The 20,987-nt window shown below is 42.7% G+C and overlaps 1 protein-coding gene across 1 annotated transcript; it reads right to left on the reverse strand.

Annotated features, from left to right (window-relative positions):
* Window positions 1-7,180: 7,180 nt before the first annotated feature.
* c1qtnf4 (C1q and TNF related 4) lies at window positions 7,181-11,859 on the reverse strand. Its single transcript, XM_034680668.1, has 2 exons — window positions 11,503-11,859; window positions 7,181-8,015 (listed from the first exon to the last, which is right to left on the reverse strand). The coding sequence occupies exons 1-2, from the start codon at window positions 11,857-11,859 to the stop codon at window positions 7,182-7,184; spliced, it is 1,191 nt and encodes a 396-aa protein (XP_034536559.1). The 3' UTR covers window position 7,181.
* Window positions 11,860-20,987: the final 9,128 nt, after the last annotated feature.

Below are 20,987 nucleotides of genomic sequence, written 5' to 3' on the forward strand. Positions count from 1 at the left end.
TCTATTTCTCTCTCTCTTTCTCTCTCTCTCTATTTCTCTCTCTCTCTCTCTATTTCTCTCTCTCTCTCTCTATTTCTCTCTCTCTCTCTCTCTCTCTCTATTTCTCTGTCTCTATTTCTCTCTCTATTTCTCTCTCTATCTCTCTCTCTCTCTATTTTCTCTCTCTCTCTGCTCTCTCTCTCTATTTCTCTCTATTTCTCATCTCTCTGTCATGTCTGTCCGGTCTGTCTCCTCTCTCTCTCTCTCTCTCTCTCTCTCTCTCTCTATTTCTCGGTCTCTCTCTATTTCTCTCTCTATTTTTCTCTGTCTCTATTTCTCTCTGTCTCTCTCTCTCTCTCCCTCTCCTCTCTCTCTCTCTCTCTCTCTCTCTCTCTCTCTCTGTCTCTGTCTCTCTCTCTCTCTCTCTCTCTCTCTCTCTCTCTCTCTCTGTCTCTCTCTCTCTCTCTCTCTCTCTCTCTCTCTGATATGTTGTTACTCTTGTGGTGCACAGATCTAACATACTGCAGTCGCCCAGCAGGGGGCGCTGCTGCACAGAATATGACATCAGGAACATGCAGCTGTACATTTCTCTGCATGCTGAATCTCACTTTAAAAATGCAACAACAACTCCATCTTTACATTTCTCTGTTTTTATTTTGTCAAACATTTCATCGAAGCATTCATTTTACACGTAAGAAATACTCAAAACATTTCAAAGAGTCAACAAGAGCCAGACTACTGAAAACACGACACGGGTCAAGAGGGTTTCTTTTAGTTATTTGTTCTTCACTGGTTTGTTTTTGGGACACGTCGCTGATCGAGTCGGGCCGTTTGCAAAGCCAAACAACCGTCAAGGTGACCCACGTCTGCTGGAGTCACAAACACAGAGAGATCCTCCGTCAGTTCAATCAAAAAGTAAGAAGCACAGACCAGAAACATCCAACATAAAGTCAGTTAGTGCACAGAGAATCACTGAATCACAGTTAACGTGGAGACCGAGCCTCTGAAGCTCAGGCGTCTTCTTTTTTTACTCACTGTATTTTCAGTTACACGCATGCATTAAAAAGAGCCTCTGACACCACCGAGGAGGACTTCAGTGTTTCACCATCACAGACGGATCATCGTCACTCCCGTCTCTCTGAAGGTGAAACCGCTGAGGCTGAAATGGAGAAACCACGGAGGGTTCGACTGTGACAGAGTACATTATTAACTCAAAATGAGGCACACTCGCAGTTTAATTCCAGACTGTGAAAAAGAAAATGATCTCATTGTGCAGAGTGTTGGCACTTTCTTAGAAGTCGCTGCAGCCGTAGAGGACAGGAAATTGTCGATTAGTAGCGTGGCGAAGGAGAGAGGGGAGTCGTGCTGAGAGTGTGACTCCTGAGAATAACGGGCTGTTATTAGATTTCAGGGAAGGTGTGAGACCATTTCCCCCCCGCTGACCAGGAGAGCACGGCGAGGTGAAGGACGGAAATTCAGCTTTCCTTCTCTCTGACTGCGGCGTGGTCACATGTTCACGCTCATCTCAGAGGAGCTCAGTTTGTTTGGAAGTGTTGATGGATCGTAGATGAAGTAAAGATGAATCTAACTGTGTGATTGTGATTTGCTGGGTCTTAAAGCTCCAGTAGGGATTATTTTGGTTTGTGTTGATTTTGGCGCCCCCTTGTGGACAAAGTGGTAACTCTTATCTCTTGAGTAGTGTTATCTAAAATAACAAGATGTATCTAAACTCTGCTCTTTCATGTAAGATGCATCGCAGAAACCTAAACTGAAAGGAATCCCTGGATCTCTATGGATGTTTGGATTAAATCTCTTCCTGGACTTGGAGCAGGGGGACCCTTTAAGGCTGATTTATACTTCTGCGTCTCCCCTACGCAGCAGTGGGTGACGCTTCTCTTAATTTTGAACAGAATTAACATAATAATAGTAATTAAAGCCTCGCACACCTGCAGCCACCGCCTCATATGACCCACCTGCCGGATGATTTGGTGAGATTTCAGGGCTTTCAAAGCCTCCACAAATCCACTTCCTGTTCATGGCGAGACATGTGCGTTTCATGCACTGCCTGAAAGTCTGCCAAGCCCACAATTTTAGTCTGAACGGTATGCCTCGAAAGATTTTGGATCGTCAATGTGTCTACTATAGAATGTGCCTTGTTGGGACTGAATTTGAGAAAAACCCTAGGAGGAGATCTCCAAAGTATGCACCCTTATTTGGGTGCCATTTTGAATTTTAAAAGCTAGGTGGCGCTCTTCCTGTTGAGTTTCGGATATGGGTGTGAGAGCCTTTGAATATGTGTATTCATTCTCATGCATGTAGCTCAAAATAACCTCTATGGGGAGGGTTTTTTTGAAAAATTTTAGGGGGTGCTAGTGAGCACATTTTTTGGGAGACCCATCAATTTTAAAAATTTTCACTAGGCCATAAATTTGCGCGCTTTCATGCATGTTAAAGGCTCCAAAAATGCGATCTAGGGGGCAGATGAAGAATAAGGATAATTCCTCAGGGTAACAAGAGGACCTTGTAGGTGCTCAGGCCCTAATAATTAACTATAATCAAAGTTAATGGCAGGCTATAAAGAGGAATTCTTAATTACTTGAGTTTGTTTCATAACCTGTCAAAAATTCCTTACTGGAGCTTTAATTGTTCTTGTGTCAAGGTTCCTCAAACTGACACACACCAGGCTGCAGACCGGGATCTGTTTTCCATACTCATCTGTATTTGGGTCATGGTGAATGTTAACAAAATTATGAAAACATAGCTTTTCCTTATACACTTGATTACTGGGCAGACACCCAGCCACTTAAATAACTCTGAAACTTTCATGTGTCTGAATTTCTTTAACTTCCTCAAGGACCCGCGAGTCTCCGGCTCCCAAGCTGCAACCCACTTCACCCCAGCTCCTCAGCGTAAGAGGAAAAGTTTGAATACAAGAGTACACCATCACTTTCTATTTGCTTTTTTGTGGTATTTAATTTCAATAAGAGCTTTTAAACACACTAATAAAGACCATGTTGCTCCCTGTGTGAACTCCAGGAGTCCTTTTGGGGACGCTTACAGCTTGAGACACCTCTTCAGAAGTCGCCATGACTTCAGAGATTTCTCTCCTCTCAGAGAACGTCTACAGAGAAAATAAAGTCCCCCGAAAAAAATCCTTTAAAGAATGAATTATGTTTACATAATCAACCATTTCGCTACCATTCAAATATATCTCCTACTTGACCCCAGAGTTGGAAACTTGTGCTCTGAGCGATGCTTACTTCTCATATATTGTTTTTGTTTTGCGCATTTGTGCTTCCTGTGAGAGTAAGTTCAATGCTCACTGTGCTTTAAGCTCTGTTTTTGGTCTCCACCAACTGGTTTGATGTTGATGCATCTGTGGTTTTTTGCAGCACTAATTTTAAGTGCAATCCAGGTGATGCATTTGTTTTGTACTTCTGCATCTATCAGCTGTGAAACCAAAACAAAGAGCTGAAAGACGCTTTAAAGTTTGTTAGTGCTGCTGAAATGTGGAGCTCTCTTTCTCTCTGAGTTAATCTTTCAATGCTTCAGTTTCAAAGACATAAATTGATCTCTGTGCAGCTCATTGATTCGTTAAAACAACGGTTCATATCAGAATTTCACTACTCAGGAACTCACACCACTTCACTCTAATACAAAATGTCAATGTTAAATCACAGTGAAGTATCACTTCACACGGCGCCTCTCCAACAGAGGAAGGGGATTTCATAAAGTCGAGGTTCATCACAATTTGAACAGCATCATCTTCCTCCCGGCGGCGTGAAATTAAACAGACATGCACGTTACAGCGGGCCGGAGAGAAGCAGTTCAATTTTCCCCACAGCGGTCGCCATCTGAAGAAAATGAGTTAAACGCTGCTTAAATTAGAAATCAAATTAGGGTCCAGATCTCGGCAGGCCCAGAGGCGGCATGTGGTCAACAGTCTGTGCAGGGTAGTGGGGGGTTAAGCAGTCTGCACTTTTTAACAGAACTGTGTCAGTCCGTCCTGTCGTCCTCTGCTCCCGCTGTGACCGAGGAACACTTCAGAGTAAAGAGGAGACACAAAACACACAGTGCATATTGTTTTCACATGCCTCAGAAGACACAAAGAAAGGACCTTTTTACACACGAGCAGAAACACCGAGTCTGAGACGAGGAGGACGAACACACAGAGACACTTCACTCTGACATGAAGACTGAGCCATGACTCCCTCACCTGAGTGTCAGCTTAAACTCTGCCCTCTTTTTAAAATATCCTCTGGAGTTTAAATGACTAATAAGCACAATGAGTGTTGGAGTTACTCCTTAAAAAAAGTTGCTGTAACAGCAGAAATGTAATCCTTGAATGCAAATGGGCCAATTAAAGTTTGTGGACTCAGTTCTTGTTTTGCCGCTGACAGACTCAGACTGTGACTCTAAGAAGTTTTCACCCAGCTTGTTATTAAATCTGAGCTCTATGTGGAGAGTTATTGGATTTAAGATCGGCAGAGCTTCTGCTTTTACTCCTGTAATATTTAATACAGCCTTATTATCTGAAGTGAGATCTGATCTCAGAGGTAGAGGTCAGAGGTCAGAGCTCAGAGCTCAGAGGTCAGAGCAGACTAATAACAAAGCTCTAGTATGCTACATTTAATATATTTGCACCTCAATAAGATCCATCAGATCAGGATAATGTCACATTTTACATTTGTATTTTTAAAACTAAAATAAAGCTTTTAATTTGGAGTAAATGCTCTACATTTTATTATTATTTTTAACTATATATTTTATTTTTATTTTATTCAATTTGTATTTTATTTGTTTGTTTATTTACTTATTTTTGGCAGGTATTATATCAATTATTTTTTGAAAATTTTCACTCATATTAGTTTACTCCATTCTTTTTTTAAACTTGTTTTAACTGTTCTATAATAATAATAATAATAATAATAATAATAATGAAGAAAATAATAATAATATTATATTATATTATATTATTATTATTATTTTATTTTGATAGGAAAGCTGGAGAGAGACAGGAAATGTGGGGAGTATAGAGAGGGGGAAGACCTGCAGCAAATGGTAGAGCCTGGAGTTGAACCTGCGACTACTGTGACACGACAAGGACGTAAGCCTCTATACACAGGGCGCACGCCTAAAACCGCTAGGCCAACAGCGCCCCCTTTTAATTTTCTTTTTAAAGCATTTTATTAAAATCTGTAACTCTTCTGTCTGTTTGTTCTACACTACCAGTCAAAAGTTTGGACACACCTTCTCATTCATTTTTATTTATTCTAATTATTTCCAACATTGTAGATTAATACTGAAGACATCAAAACTATGACATAATCTGGTTTTACCATAATCTGGATTACAACAGTAGTCAAACAGGACTATCCAATGTGTGCTAACCCTACCTCTGAACAACACAACTGATGGTCTCAAACACATTAAGAAGGCAAGTCATTCTACAAATGAACTCTTGACAAGGCTCATGTTCATTAGAAACCAGTCCAGGAGACCACTTCATGAAGTGGACTGAGAGAATACCAAGAGTGTGCAAAGCTGTCATGAAGGAGAATTTTAGATTCCACTTTACAGAATCTAAAATATGAAACATATTCTGCTTTGTTAAACACTTTTTAAAAATTAAATAATTCCATATATGTTCTTTCATAGTTTTGATGTCTTCAGTATTAATATACAGTGTTTACAATAATTAAAATAAATACAAACCCTTGAATGAGAAGGTGTTTCCAAACTTTTGACTGGTAGAGTATGTGAAGCACTTTGGGCTGCATGTTTGTCTGCCTGAAAGGTGCTACACAAATAAATCTGGACTGGATCAGCGTGCATTATTTCCTTCTTTAGATCATGTTCAGATATAAATCACACTGACATACCCGGTGTAAACCCAGGAGGAAAACCCTCAGGCGGGGTCTTTGCTGCACTGAGAGACTAGCTGTCCAAGCTGGAGTTTCCTGGAGGATAAAACAACTGTTCCTCTAAATGTGTGGAGGCTTTGAGGAGTGCACAAATGTTTAGAGACGTGTGGCTTTTGAATATAAGACGTGTTAAAGAATGAAAACATCAGCCGCCAGATATTCCATATACTGTGTCATGTGAGTCAGTTTCCCATCTTCCACACTGGCGCTCTATATGAGGGACTGTGACTGTGACAGAGTGTGGTGCACACAGCTCTACATGTTGCCAGGAGAGGGCCTGACAGTGACTGAAAACTCTATTTCTAGAGGTGCACATGCTGTTAAAACTCCTCTACAGCTTCCTCGTGTCGTTTAAAGAGCTATCTGAGGTCGACGACGACACCAAAAAGAATAAATAGTTTGATGTGCGTCATCCTCACGAGGCTTCTTTTGGCAGCGGAGGATGTTTCAGGGAGAGTGCCAAGGACTTCACTCAGAAAGACAGTTTTTGGGCAGCGTTAAAAGAGCAGTGATGAGCTGGACATTATATTATATATTATTATCTGTAATAACAGCATGCAAACTCTTTGTGGTGTTTGTTTCTCCTTCTTTCTTTTGTAGTGGAGTTCTTAAACAATATAAAGGTCTGTCTCTGCAGCAGTTGTTTCTCTAATGTTGGATATTTCATGCAATCTGAGTCTGTCAGTGGTGAAACGAAGCATCTCCAGTGATCGGATACATTTGCTCTGAAAGATTACACTGCAGCTATGAAGGAGCCACCTTCCTTTGAGAGGAGGTGTTTTCACTTTGCACCCATGCTGCAGTAACTTCTCTGTAATCACGGCGCACTGATGTTTTCTTTGTGATGTAAAGAGAGGAAATCGTTCCCCCTGACATGAGAACCTGACGGTAACTGTGCATTTTGGCTTTCACACTCAGTTAATGAAGAGTTTAGCTGACACGGGGGGTGAGCAGGTAATGACTGAATTTTCATTTCAGGCTGAAATATTCTACCAGAGTTCACATTACTGTCCTTCAGGGCCACATTTGAGTGCGATGAAGTTATTTCCCGGGAAGCCATTAGCTTGAAAATGAAAAAGATTTTCATTTAAAGCTCTGCACTCGAGGTTCAAGGTCTCTGACTCTGCCAAGGAATTCATATGAAGAGGAAGCTTCAAAGAAAACCACAAAACAACATTCATAATGAGTGCTTTCATCACAACTCCTCTCATGGACTCTGGACTTTTCCACTTTGCATGAATTCCTCCGTCAGTTCAGTCTGCATTAAGCGAGCTGCAGCTAGGGTTTCTTTTCTGCATATGAGTGGCTGCTGGCGGGCGTGTTGGTGGAGGTGGAAGTGGCGGTGGCGGTCGTGGGGAAGTCTGGGTAAACCAGGAAGCCGGTGAAGGTGATGTACTTGGCGTGGTTGCTGTACGCCCCGAAGCCGTCCCTCTGGTGCGAGTACAGCCACACCGTGTCCCCCGGTTTCAACGACAGCATCAGGCTCTGACTCTGCAGGGCTTTCTCGCCCTGGCTGTCGTCGTAGATCATCGCCTGCACCTCCAGGCGGTTCTTCATCAGCTTGACCGAGAGCGTCTTCTGAGGCAGCTTCCCCACGTTGAAGGAGAAGTAGTACGCACCGGGGATGCGGCAGGTGAACACGCCCTCTGTGACGTTGAAGTCCTCGCCGATGTTGACGAAGGCGGTGTCAAAGCTGACCGGCTGGTGCTGCGGCAAGCCCACCTGGTCCACTCCCACAATGCTTTGGGTGCGCCCGACAGAGAAGGCAGATCTCTGGTCCTCCTCTTCATCGCCGTCATCGTCCTCCTCTTCCTCTGCATGTTGTGGTTCCTTCTCCTCCTGCGTGTCTCTTGCTGCAGACTTGAAGTGCTCTGTGTCGTGGTTGTAGTCTGCCTGGGGGTTGTTCTCCTGCAGGGGCTGCTGGGAGTTGGAGTCTGGATGCTGGTGGTGGTGGTGCGTCTGGTAGCCGTAGGTGTCGGGGTAGACGAGGTATCCGTTGAAGGTGGTGTAGTGTCCCGTGTTGCTGTAGAGCGCGTAGCGGGGGTCACCGTGCAGACGGAGCCAGACGGTGTCCCCAAAGTCCAGCTGCAGCATCACGCTCTGACTCTGCACCTGAGGAGGGAAGAAGACTTCATCAGCACAGACACTAATCCACAACCAGGTGACTCACACCCAACATAATCCAATCATCTACCTCACACAGCTCTTCATTCAGGGGAATCTGGTGTGTAATCCGCTCTGCTTTCTTTCACCACAACACAAACACACTCTGTGATAAGAGACGCAGCATTGTGTCTCAGCCGGAGGGTTTGACACTACAAAGACCTCTGTTAACATTTCCTTAGAGAGTGAAATCCATCTGATTACAGATTTCTCTTTGAGGCAGAGGTGGATGGAATCTGTAGTCAAATGATAAAAGAGTTAGTTTAGCTTAACATTTTAAGGGAAATGAAGGAAGGGGGAAATAGCTGGACTGGCACTTTAAAGGCTGAAGAAGCCGATGTGTCTGCTGTTGTTTCCTGAAATGTTGAACTAATCGTTTGATACTCAAGAAGTCGTTACACTTTGAATTTGAATTTACAAAAGCAGCAATCCCCTGTGAAAAAACCTGCAGTTCATCACATGGCCACTAGAGGCTGCAACCAAAAGCAGGAATAAAATGTTGATTGTTACAGCAGAATGAGGGCCTGTGTCCACTGATGACTTTTTTTTGCTGACCATACCCACAACCTCAACCTCGAAGCGCTTCCCACTGTTGCCAGGTTAAGTCTCTCTGTATCTGCTTTAATCAAAGAATATTTGAAAGAAAGGAATCTTATTCTGGCATTAGCAGCAGCTCTAGCCCTCAAAATTACAACCGCCAAAACACGGCGGGTTAGTTTCCTCTCTGAAGTTGACATCAGAAGTCCCACCCCTTCCCTGTTTTGATTTGTAGGCGAGGAGAGGATTTGGTGCTCAGGATGCTGAGTGATGAAGAAATGCTGTAAATGGTTTTGTAGGGTTAGGGTTAGGATTAGGGTTAGGGTTAGGGTTAGGATTTGGGTTAGGGTTAGGATTAGGATTACGGTTAGGGTTAGGGTTAGGGTTAGGGTTAGGGTTATGATTAGGGTTAGGGTTAGGGTTAGGATTAGGGTTAGGGTTAGGGTTAGGATTAGGGTTAGGGTTAGGGTTAGGGTTAGGATTAGGGTTAGGGTTAGGATTAGGGTTAGGGTTAGGATTAGGGTTAGGGTTAGGATTAGGGTTAGGGTTAGGGTTAGGGTTATGATTAGGGTTAGGGTTAGGATTAGGGTTAGGGTTAGGGTTAGGATTAGGGTTAGGGTTAGGGTTAGGGTTAGGATTAGGATTAGGGTTAGGGTTAGGGTTAGGATTAGGGTTAGGGTTAGGGTTGGGATTAGGGTTAAGGTTATGATTAGGGTTAGGGTTAGGATTAGGGTTAGGGTTAGGGTTAGGGTTAGGATTAGGGTTAGGGTTAGGGTTAGGGTTAGGTTTAGGGTTAGGGTTAGGATTAGGGTTAGGTTTAGGGTTAGGGTTGGGATTAGGGTTAGGGTTATGATTAGGGTTAGGGTTAGAGTTAGGGTTAGGGTTATGATTAGGGTTAGGGTTAGGATTAGGGTTAGGGTTAGAGTTAGGGTTAGGGTTATGATTAGGGTTAGGGTTGGGATTAGGGTTAAGGTTATGATTAGGGTTAGGGTTAGGATTAGGGTTAGGATTAGGGTTAGGGTTAGGGTTAGGGTTAGGGTTAGGATTAGGGTTAGGGTTAGGATTAGGGTTAGGTTTAGGGTTAGGGTTGGGATTAGGGTTAGGGTTATGATTAGGGTTAGGGTTAGAGTTAGGGTTAGGGTTAGGGTTAGAACCAGAACCAAACTCAAGCAAACAGAACCAGAACCAAACTGGACCAGAACCAAACCGAACCAGGACCGAACCAGGACCGAACCAGGACCGAACCAGAACCGAACCAGAACCAAAACAAAACAAACCAGAACCAAACCAGAACCGAACCAGAACCAAACCAGAACCGAACCAGAACCGAACCAGAACCAAACCAGAACCAAACCAGAACCAAACAGAACCAGAACGGAACCAGAACCAAACCAGAACCAAACCAGAACCGAACCAGAACCGAACCAGAACCAAACCGAACAAGAACCAAACTGAACCAGAACCGGACCAGAACCAAACCAGAACCAAACCAGAACCAAACCAGAACCGAACCAAACCAGAACCGAACCAGAACCAAACCGAACAAGAACCAAACTGAACCAGAACCGGACCAGAACCAAACCAGAACCGAACCAAACCAGAACCGAACCAGAACCAAACCGAACAAGAACCAAACTGAACCAGAACCGAACCAGAACCAAACCAGAACCAAACCAGAACCAAACCAGAACCAAACCAAAACCGTACAGAACCAGAACCGAACAGAACTAGAACCGAACTCAAACAAACAGAACCAGAACCAAACTCAAGCAAACAGAACCAGAACCAGAACCAAACTCAAGCAAACAGAACCAGAACCAAACTCAAGCAAACAGAACCAGAACCAGAACCAAACTCAAGCAAACAGAACCAGGACCAAACTGGAGCAAACATTATTAATGTCCTCAGGTTGTCATTGAGTAAAATCAGATGCCTCAGCTTGGATGGTCTGATCCGGTTTCTCCTCTCAGTGAGTATTTGCCCGGTCTGTGAGAAGAACCCTAACCCTAACCCTCTCAGAAGGAACAGATGAAGCCACGATACACAGCCTCTCCTCCATCACCTGTATCCTATATCCTCACATGTGATTGGCCGCATGGCCGCCATGCTGACCAATCAAAACAAAGTTCTGCTGTGAGCAGAGCTGGGGCTGAGCACTGAGAGAGCTAAGCAGAGAAAGGAACAAGCTGGGAGCCGGCTCTCTCTCTGGATGCGAGCCGGCTCTTCTGATTCACTATAAAGCATCGACTCTCAGAGCTGCAGACTTTGATCATGACACATCACTACATTGTTGGGCTTCATGACACATCTTCAGAAACCAACAGGTGACGTCACTGAGACTGCGTCCATGATTTATACAGTCTATGACGTAACATTAGACTGATTCAACCAGAGCAGCCATTTTTATTTTAGTATCTGATCATCCAATGTGATACCACTTGTGATCCCGCCAAAAAGCATCATTACTGTCAAGTTAAAGGTCGCATAAAACCAAGGATGATGCTGAGGTTTGATGAAAACACTAGCAAATATAAAATGTAGTATTTTAGTTTAGGTTAGTTCGTTTTTGAGCTGTTGCTCATATATAGAGCGGTGCTGTATTTTTGTAACGGGGCTTTTTAATCCACATGTTTTGAGTATGTGTGGCAGCAGTGAGCGAGTCACTACACTGCGTGTCTTCAAGATGAAGACAGACGCCAACCAGAAAAATAACACGGCTTTAGGATTTGGATTCACACTGAAACTTTGATGCATGGATGGAAACGTTGTTCCACCTCTTCTGTCTGGAACTTCTGTCTGACACAGAAGACACCCAGGAGTTTTTACACAGATAAAATGTAAAGGCTGGAAATGTTAAAGTTCTCTTTTTTCAGAGGGATCATGAAGGTCTGAAGCATACCTTCCTCTCCTCTCCTGCGTTCTCCTCGTACACGATGGCCTGCACCTCGTTCCTGTTCTTCATCAGCATCACAGACAGGTCTTTGTGAGGGAACTTCCCCACCGTGAAGGAGAAGTAGTAAGCCCCGGGGATACGGCAGCGCAGCATGCCGGCCTTGGGGTCGAAATCTCCTCCGATGTTGACGTAAACAGCGTCAAAGGTCACGATCATCTTGGGCCCGCCCTCCATGCTGTTGGTGCGTGCCACTGAGAAAGCAGACCGCAGCTCCACCTCGTCCTGCAGACGGGCAAAACCCCAGACACCGCCCTCGTGGCTCAGGCACAGCAGGCCGATCAGGAGGCTCGCTGGGAGCAGCATCGTGTCTGCAGAAACATTACAAAGAAATATTAGCCACAGTGCATTCTTCTCCTTCTTCCTGTTGTGTGACATAATGTGTGTGTTAGAACCAGAGGTGAGCATGTCTGGAGGACAAGGTGCATTTGAACGGCTTAATCCTGGTTGATTGGTGAGCATCATATGAAGCACCCTATCATCTATAAGGTAGCCAAGCCTTAAAACACGTCTATTATACTCTAAAACAACAATCATGCTTTATTGTAGAAGACTTTCTTTTCAGACCGTAAACTCACAAGGAAAACATTTACTGAGGTAATAAATCCGGACAGAAGTCGGTATATTTTCTCTGAGATCTATTTTTACAACAAGTGAAGTCGCCCCCTGCAGGCCAGTAGAAACAGTGCAGGTTTTCGACACTGTGGAAGAGGCTTAAGTGTTTTAAGTGTGTTTTACTACATAATTTAAGTGATTTTAATAGAGCCTGACACAAGCATTCAACGTAACGTAACAACGTAACGTAACTTAACAACGTAACTTAACAACGTAACTTTACAACTAAACTTAACAACACAACATAACTTAACATAATGTAACGTAACACAACATAACATCGTAACGTAACAAATCGTAACATAACATAATGTAATGTAACATATTGTAACGTAACATATCTAACATAACATATCTAACATAACATATCATAACGTAACATAATGTACAGTAACGTAAAATAACGTAACGTAACATAATGTAACGTAACATTATGTAACGTAACATAACATAACGTAATGTTATGTAACATAACGTAACGTAACATAATTTGACGTAACGTAACATAGCAGAATGAAACGTAACGTTATGTAACATAACATAACGTAGTGTTATGTAACATAACGTAACATAACGCAACATTACGTAACGTAACATAACGCAACATTACGTAACGTAACATAACGCAACATTATGTAACGTATCGTAACATAACGTATCGTAACATAACGTAACGTAACATAACGTAACGTAACATAACGCAACATTACGTAACGTAACATAACGCAACATTATGTAACGTATCGTAACATAACGTAACGTAACATAACGTAACGTAACATAACGTAACGTAACATAACGCAACATTACGTAACGTAACATAACGCAACATTACGTAACGTAACATAACACAACATTATGTAACGTATCGTAACATAACGTATCGTAACATAACGTAACGTAACATAACATAACGTAACATAACGCAACATTATGTAACGTATCGTAACATAACGTAACATTACGTAACGTAACATAACGCAACATTACGTAACGTAACATAACGCAACATTATGTTACATATCGTAACATAATGTATCGTAACATAACGTAACGTAACATAACGCAACATTATTTAACGTATCGTAACATAACGTAACGTAACATAACGCAACGTAACATAACTCAACGTAACATAACGTAACGTAACATAATGTAACGTAACATAACGTATCGTAACATAACGTAACGTAACATAACATATCGTAACATAACGTAACGTAACATAATGTAACGTAACATAACGTATCGTAACATAACGTAACGTAACGTAACGTAACATAACGTAACGTAATATAACGTAACGTAACATAACGTAACAAACGCTTTATGTAGACATGTTTCCGTGCTTTACTTTGCGTCAGAAAGCCGCTTCTTTTAGCAACATTTTCAGATGCAACACAAACATAAACCTCCCCCTGCAGATCCAGCAGCACTCTTACTATCATCACGTGCCTCCTTCAACCAATCTTTATAAAAAAACTTCACATCCTCTTAACTTTGTCGCTCAATGACTTTACTGTTTGTAACACTTCTAATCCGTCTTCAGTTCAGCAGGTCACCTCTGATATTTGGGAACAATACTCTCTCGTCTTTGTGCTGAAAAAGTGCTGAACTGTGTGTGTGTGTGTGTGTGTGTGTGTGTGTGTGTGTGTGTGTGTGTGTGTGTGTGTGTGTGTGTGTGTTCTGGTGCTAATCGATCTGTGTGATTCAGCATGTTCATTATGTGAGCAGTAGATCTCTCTCTGGGGGAAACATTTCAGGCTAATTGAATCTAATGTGAGCTAATCCAACATCATTTCATCGCTCATTGCTCACGTCTGGTCATCACAGATCAGAGCGCTCGCTGTCAATCCATCACGTTTAAACAGAAGAGTTGTCCCCGTTTGTTTTTACTAATACTCTGATTCATCATATTTGAGTCTTTTATTATCCTCCGTGCATTATTTAAGTTTCTGCTCAGACACCGGTCTTCACTTTTGGAGTGAACTAGTGCAGACAGAGAGGTAACCTGTGAAGTTACAGAGCGATGAGAATAAGATGTAACAGCCTGTGAAATTGATTCAATTTGGTTTCATTGAGGAACAATCCAATCAAAGAGCAAAGAGACGAGATTAAAGATCTGACATCGCTTTTAAAATCTGCTTCGTGTAATGGATGGTTTTTTAATCTTGCAGGCTGACGGCATCTTTTTAAAAAAAGTTTTTAAGCCTTTATTCTGAGAGGAGAGGACAGAAGATGGAGCAGGAAACCGAGAGAGAGAGAGAGAGAGAGAGAGAGAGAGAGAGAGAGAGAGAGAGAGAGAGAGAGAGAGAGAGAGAGAGAGAGAGAGAGAGAGAGAGAGACATGCAGGGAAGGAGCTGCATTATGACCTGCAGGTAGGAATCAAACCCAGGTGGCCCGCTTCAGGACTCCAGCGTGCAACTTCACCGGTCTTTGAACACTGAAGCCACAAATGCACGTGTACTTATACTGATAACATAATAGAGCAAGCATTCATTTGCACATCACAAAAACACACAAAATAGGCTGCAATTAAACACACACACACACACACACACACACACACACCCTGTGCTGTGTTTGAGTCTTCAAGCAGATCGCCCTCAGCAGCAGAGGAGGTATTAATGTGTCTTTTATTAACGGAGACAAGCGTTCTCATAGTCTCATTGTCCTCCTCTAATGAAGCAGCAGGAAGCCGACACACACACACACACACACACACACACACACACACACACACACACACACACACGCACACACACACAGGTGGAGCTGTCAGTGCTCGACCCGGAGGAGAAGCTCAGCAGTTTATCGGCCGACATGAAGAGAACATGAGGAGGTGAATATATGACTGTGTGAGGAGGTGTAGCGGCTCCTTCATCACCTTCATCATCAGGTCAGAGATGTAGGTCGTTACCAGCAGCTGCTTCTTTTACAGTTTGTTTTACCCTCTTATCCTAAAGGCCACACAGGATGTTCAGGTTTTGACTGTCCTGATTACTCTCCACTCAGAGAAGCACACGTCCCTCTGTATTCTCTCCGTCAGCCAGAGACGCAGAGACATGCCTGAGGTCCTCCTTCATCAATTAAATGCCTCCTGGAGGAAAGAGGAGCTTTTCAAAGGAGCTCACTGCATCAGGTATGAGCTGTGCAGAAACCCCATTCATTGATGGTGTTTGCATTATTAGTCCAAACTGTTCAATGTTCCTCCCTACCGACATCTTTCGACTACAAACTTCCTGCAGTCTTCCTCTGAAGCACCTGAAGAAGCAGGATGGCCACGCCCCCTTTTCTCTGACAGTCCTATGACAGCATCCAAGGTGAGTGACAGCATGAAGGTCTCCTCATCCTGGTTCATCAGTTCAGGTAGGACGACCAAACCTCTATAAACCAGCTGATGATCAAGTCACAACAACATCACGTGACTTCAGAGGAAGACGGCAGGAAGTTTGCAGTCGAAAGATGTCAAGGTAAAAAGAAAACACACTGGACTGTTTGAATATTGTTCGGCTGATCTGATTGGACGGGTAAAAAAACAACTACTTTACATATTTTTTTTATTCACCAGTGAGGATTACATCATCAACAGGATGCAACATGACAATCTCCCAGGCACAACAAAACCCCTTTAGAGGAGGAAAGAGAGAAAGACTAGAACTAGGAGAGAGGGATGCAGAATGTGAGAACGAAAGGGAAGAAGAAGAAAAGTAGGTCTGACTTTATAGGAGAGCTGGTTGATGTGTGGTCCTGCTCCTGAAACTTTGCTATATTGCATCTCTGGGCTTGTGTTATAGAAGCTTGAATCTTCACAGTTGGAATACAATTAATTTGTATAAAGAAGTATGACGTGTCTCCTACTTTGTTTTAAAAGTGAAGCCAAAATAACCCCATAAACAGATCCTGATATGTTGCGCTGGTGACGCCACTTTACATCACAGAGTCTGCTGCAGCTGCTGTGTTGACTTCACGCCTCAACCGCTAACCCAAACACTCATTTAACTTACTGATGAAACGTCACAGCTCCCTCAGGTGAGAGCAGTCTGCAGCAGAACAGATTCTTGCATTGATTTGAAGCGGCCGTTACAGAAAGGTCAATAACTTGTGTCAGTGTTCGTTACTCTCACTGTTCCTCTTTTGTCCACTACGGGTGTTTTTTGTGCTGGCCGGGCCTATTTTCTATTTAAACCAAATGTGATTCAGCATTTCCATCTTTTAGAACACCGCTGCACTCATCAATATCACTTCTGGAACACCGACCAATCAGAATCAAGAAGGGGCGGAACTTCTGATATCAACTTTGTAAACAACAACGGCGGAGGCCTGTATGGAGGAGAAAAGCTATCACACTCATTTTTTCGAGTTACAACTTCCTAGTTTAGAGTTGTTACTAATGCTATGTCATGATTCATATCAATAGTTTTTACAGTTTCTTGATTTGCAGTATTTGAAAACAGAGCTACCCATAGGAAAAGAAATTTAGAGAGGAGATCTCAAAAGTGTTTCATTTCTGTCTCCTAGACAACAATGAGATCTGTTTGAAAGCAAAATGAGACTATAGCTTATGTCTCCTGTTTCTCATTCTTGCCTCCAGAAAAAAAGTTGTAAAAAGTCTGAGCTTAGTCTCCCTTTCAGTTCAAAAGGAGATCTGGTCAAAGTCTGAAATGATTCTCAGGTATTTCTCAAGTGTTGTGACTCCTTTTGAGCTCAGGTGGAGAAATCAGGGAGCTCTCTCAATTGTCTCAATCTAACCTCATCCATTTGTTTTTGTCAGACTCAGTTTTTGTGTCTCAAGTTGAGCTCAGATGGAGCAAAGAAAGAGCCTGAGCTCATCTTTTCATCAACATTTATAGAGCCCTGCAAAATTAAGATTTCAATGTAATTATCCACAAACTTACAATTCTCATTAAAACATTTGAACCACTTGCAAGATCAGATATTTATGATCTCTCCTTTGACTTCACAGTATGGTCCTTCCTTTACAAGTCTGTTTGGAACAAAACCACTTCACAAAGATTTAGTGGATTTGAGAGAAACTGCTAAAGATAGAGATTTCATCCCAGGTATGACCGACCATTTATTTAAAATATGGGCCGCAAAAGGGCTGACCAGATTTAGCCAGATTATTACAATTAAAGGGGCGCATTCTGTTGGCCGCTGGTGGCCTAGGGGTCTAAGCGCCCCACATACAGAGGCTACAGTCCTTGTTGCGGGGGTTGCTGGTTCGATTCCTGGCCGGTCGACCATTTCCTGCATGTCGTCCCCCGCTCACTACTCCCCACATTTCCTGTCTCTCTTCAGCTGTCCTGTCAAATAAAGGCAAAAAGGCCAAAAATATATTTAAAAAAAGGAAAAGAAAATGAGCCATTAATGAGATCTCTCATTTAAGACTCAAATAAGACTCATGTCATGGTCTCAACTATTTCTCCTAGTGAATTTTAGGAGACACTAAGGAGAGACGAATGAGAACAATTTGAAACTTGAATGAGGCTGAAGTGAGAATCTCAGTTTTGTCTCCAGAGACTTAGAAGTAACATTTTCCTCTGGGTAACAGTAACTACTTAGGGAAAGGAAGTACTACAGGAAGACTTTCGTAAGTGAGCAACAGTAAACACAGGTGAGAAGCGCTCTGACATTAAGGTCGTCAGTCCTCTCAGCTCATAAAAAAACCCTCAACGGACACGGCACCTTACTCTGATGATCTGGTGCCTACAGCGCTGCAGGAGCCTCATTGGTCAAAGGAGCTGTCAATGGAGTTGTTTTTGACGTGTGTTTTGATTTTCATGCTCCATCTGTTATAATAGAGGAGGCAGGCTTTAAGAACCCTGCAGCCTTTCTGTTCTTCTTCTTCTTCTTCTTCATGCATGCATCATAGTTGGTTGGATTCATGTCATGTTTATTCCCCTCATGTTTAATATATATTTTAATTTGTCTTGTTGGAGAAAAACATTAAAGCAAATGAAGTCGTGTTGTTCATGAAACATTCTTGGCGGATGAAAACGTGCATGTGTGTCAGACTCATCCGAGTATTTACATAACTACATGAATCACCGCTCATGGTGCCATGTTGGAGTCTGACAGCCTGAAGGGTTTCATCATCGCTGAGAGAAGACGCCGTGAACACGCTGTGATGGTATTTAAATGTGTTGCATGTTTGTTTTTTTAACTTTCCTCTCAGTCGCAGTGCGTCACCGCCCGGGCCTCCAAGTTATTTACTGTTGGAGCTGAACGCCTTCTTGTATGTTTATACTGAATCGACCTCCTTAAATGGAAACTAATTATAGAGATTCATTGTACTTAAGGCACTGAGGCTCGACTGATCGTTTTTGTCTTATTGCTCGTCCCGCTGCAGCAGAGGGAGAAATCCATTCTGTGAGAGCGCACTGCACTATTTACTCACCGCAAATATCATTTAGCTTTAATGAATGTTTTTCTTTCTGTTGCCTGAAACAATAGAAAAAGGGACGCTGATAATGCATCAGCCAGGCTTGTTGGTATAACGACAGGCTGCGCACTGAAAGAATGTTTGTTTGTGTGGGTAATGGCAGCAGTTTCTCCTCGTCGTGTCGACAGACCGAACTCCTCAGAGACTCAGTGTGACGCTTCAGGTTCAAACAGTAACAAAGAATAGATCAAACAAACCTCGCTCATAATGAGCACCCATGGGAGCAAAGCACGGAGAGGAGGAACAGAGCACAGCGGAACAGAAGAGACTTCAGCAGGATTAATCCATGCAAGGAGAGTCCTCTGGTTTGCATGTTTTAAAAATCTAAATGTCCCCTCGTTGTGTCTTCTTCTTCTACATGCACCGTTTTAAACCAGTACATTAATAAATCATGTAAAGTCTGACACATACATGTAACAACCACTTCACTGGATTTCAGTTTGCATGAGTTTATATGATGTAAAAACAAATAAGAATGACAGGACTTTAAGAACAGCTGCATGTTTGAACGCCATCAGCAGGACTTTATCTCGTCAGCCTCCTGGTGAAATGTCAGCAGGACGCCGAGTTAAGACGACGTAAGAAGTCACTGCACCAAAACCCCAAGAATCTGGATCATATCCAGAGCATATCTGGAGCTTTATATGAGGACAAATACTGAGCAGAACTCCCCTAGTATAATAAAATGTGTCCAGATTTGTCTCATGCCATATCTTGAAGTAAACGGCCTCAGTATTTGGCTTGAGTGTAACCAAATCTGCAGGATATCGTCACTCTTTGTCATTAAAGTATAAAGATACCAAGCTGACATCAGAAATGTGACATGTGGCATTCAAAATATGACATCAGTCATATCTGCAAAAACATCATTACTCTATATTCTAATAGTATTGAAGTGGTGCCATTCTGTAGCTCAGATGTGCTCCAATTATGATATTTTATAATGCTGTGGATGGACGATGTTCAGAACAGATTCCATCATATATGGGTCACACTTTAAGATATGTGGGATAAAAAATATCCAGATTCTGAGATATTAAATATTTTATGCAACTCTCGTCAATAGAATTCATTCCTTGCATGCAATAAGTTATATTTGGCAGTATGGCTCTGCTCTGGGAGATCCTTTCCCTTCCACATATGTGTGTGGAATGCAAAGCCTGAGGCGGGGAGAGCACACCTCCCCTCTATTTTCAAAACATAACTTTGTATATAATACTTTAATTCCCACCGCTTTTGTATATACTTTTATATTATTCGTATAAATATCTTATTTTATTCCATCCATCCTCTATCTTTACCACGTATCATGTTTCGGGGTCACGGGGGCTGGAGCCCATCCAAGCTGACTTCAGGTGGAAGGCAGGGTACACCCTGGACAGGTCGCCAACCTATCACAGGTTAAACAAGGAAAGATAGACAACCATTCACACATACACTCACACCTACGGGCAATTTAGAGAGACCAGTTAACCTGGTGAGCATGTTTTCAGACTGTGGGAGGAAGCCAGAGAGAACCCACACATGCACGGGGAGAACATGCAAACTCCACACAGAAAGGCACCCGCCTTACCGGGGACTCAAACCAGGGACCTTCTCGCTGCGAGGCAACAGCGCTACCCACCGCACCACCGTGCAGCCCTTATTTTATTCCTTCTTCTGTTAATACTTTGACTTTCTTACATACTGTTTATAGAGCTCTGTAATGACCGAATTTCCCTGCCTGGGATAAATAAAGTAATTCTGATTCTGATTCTGATTCTGAAAAGCCAAGGCAGGGAGAGCATCAGCAAAGACCCCCTGAGTACAGAACAGAGCATCAGTGACAATACATATGACACTGGTGAAATCAGACGCAGCAGAAAGAAGGAGGAGCTGGGATGGAGGAGGGTTACAGTTGCAAGAGAAGGCAGGCAGAGCAGTTTAAACAGGACGCTGATTTTGCTCTTTGCTGATTGGAAGAGCAGCTGATGTTCTGTGGGCGGAGCTTGACTTCATGGCCTACCTGAAAAATAGTCAGTTTGCATAATGCCACAGGAGTGCAAACTCTCAAAAGTGAGACAGGACTCATTTAAAGACCGGTGTGTTTCAGTGAAACACACTCTGCATCACTGAGCCGCTCTGAACCTGGGCATTAGAGACTCTAATGAAAGCTGTTAGTGATACTTGTTTTAGAGGATATTAAAGATTAATTTCAAACAGCTGCTCTTCATTCCTTAATGTAATTGAATCACCTTCCAGCTAATCACAGTTTATGTAAACACAATGTGACCAAAGGCGTTTTATCATGAAGCCATATGCTTAAACACAGGCCGGCAAACCTTACTGTGGGATCACAAAGTGAAGGAACCAGATGAGTGTGTGCTTATCCTGT

The sequence above is a fragment of the Notolabrus celidotus genome, chromosome 3 (genome assembly GCF_009762535.1).
Source record: "Notolabrus celidotus isolate fNotCel1 chromosome 3, fNotCel1.pri, whole genome shotgun sequence".
Lineage (NCBI taxonomy): Eukaryota > Metazoa > Chordata > Actinopteri > Labriformes > Labridae > Notolabrus > Notolabrus celidotus.

Coding starts and splice junctions, on each gene's coding strand:
- c1qtnf4 (XM_034680668.1), bottom strand. CDS start 11,859: ATGCTGCTCCCAGCGAGCCTCCTGATCGGCCTGCTGTGCCTGAGCCAC. Junction 8,016..11,502: donor ACGCAGGAGAGGAGAGGAAG/GTATGCTTCAGA, acceptor TTCCCTCCTCAG/GTGCAGAGTCAGAGCGTGAT.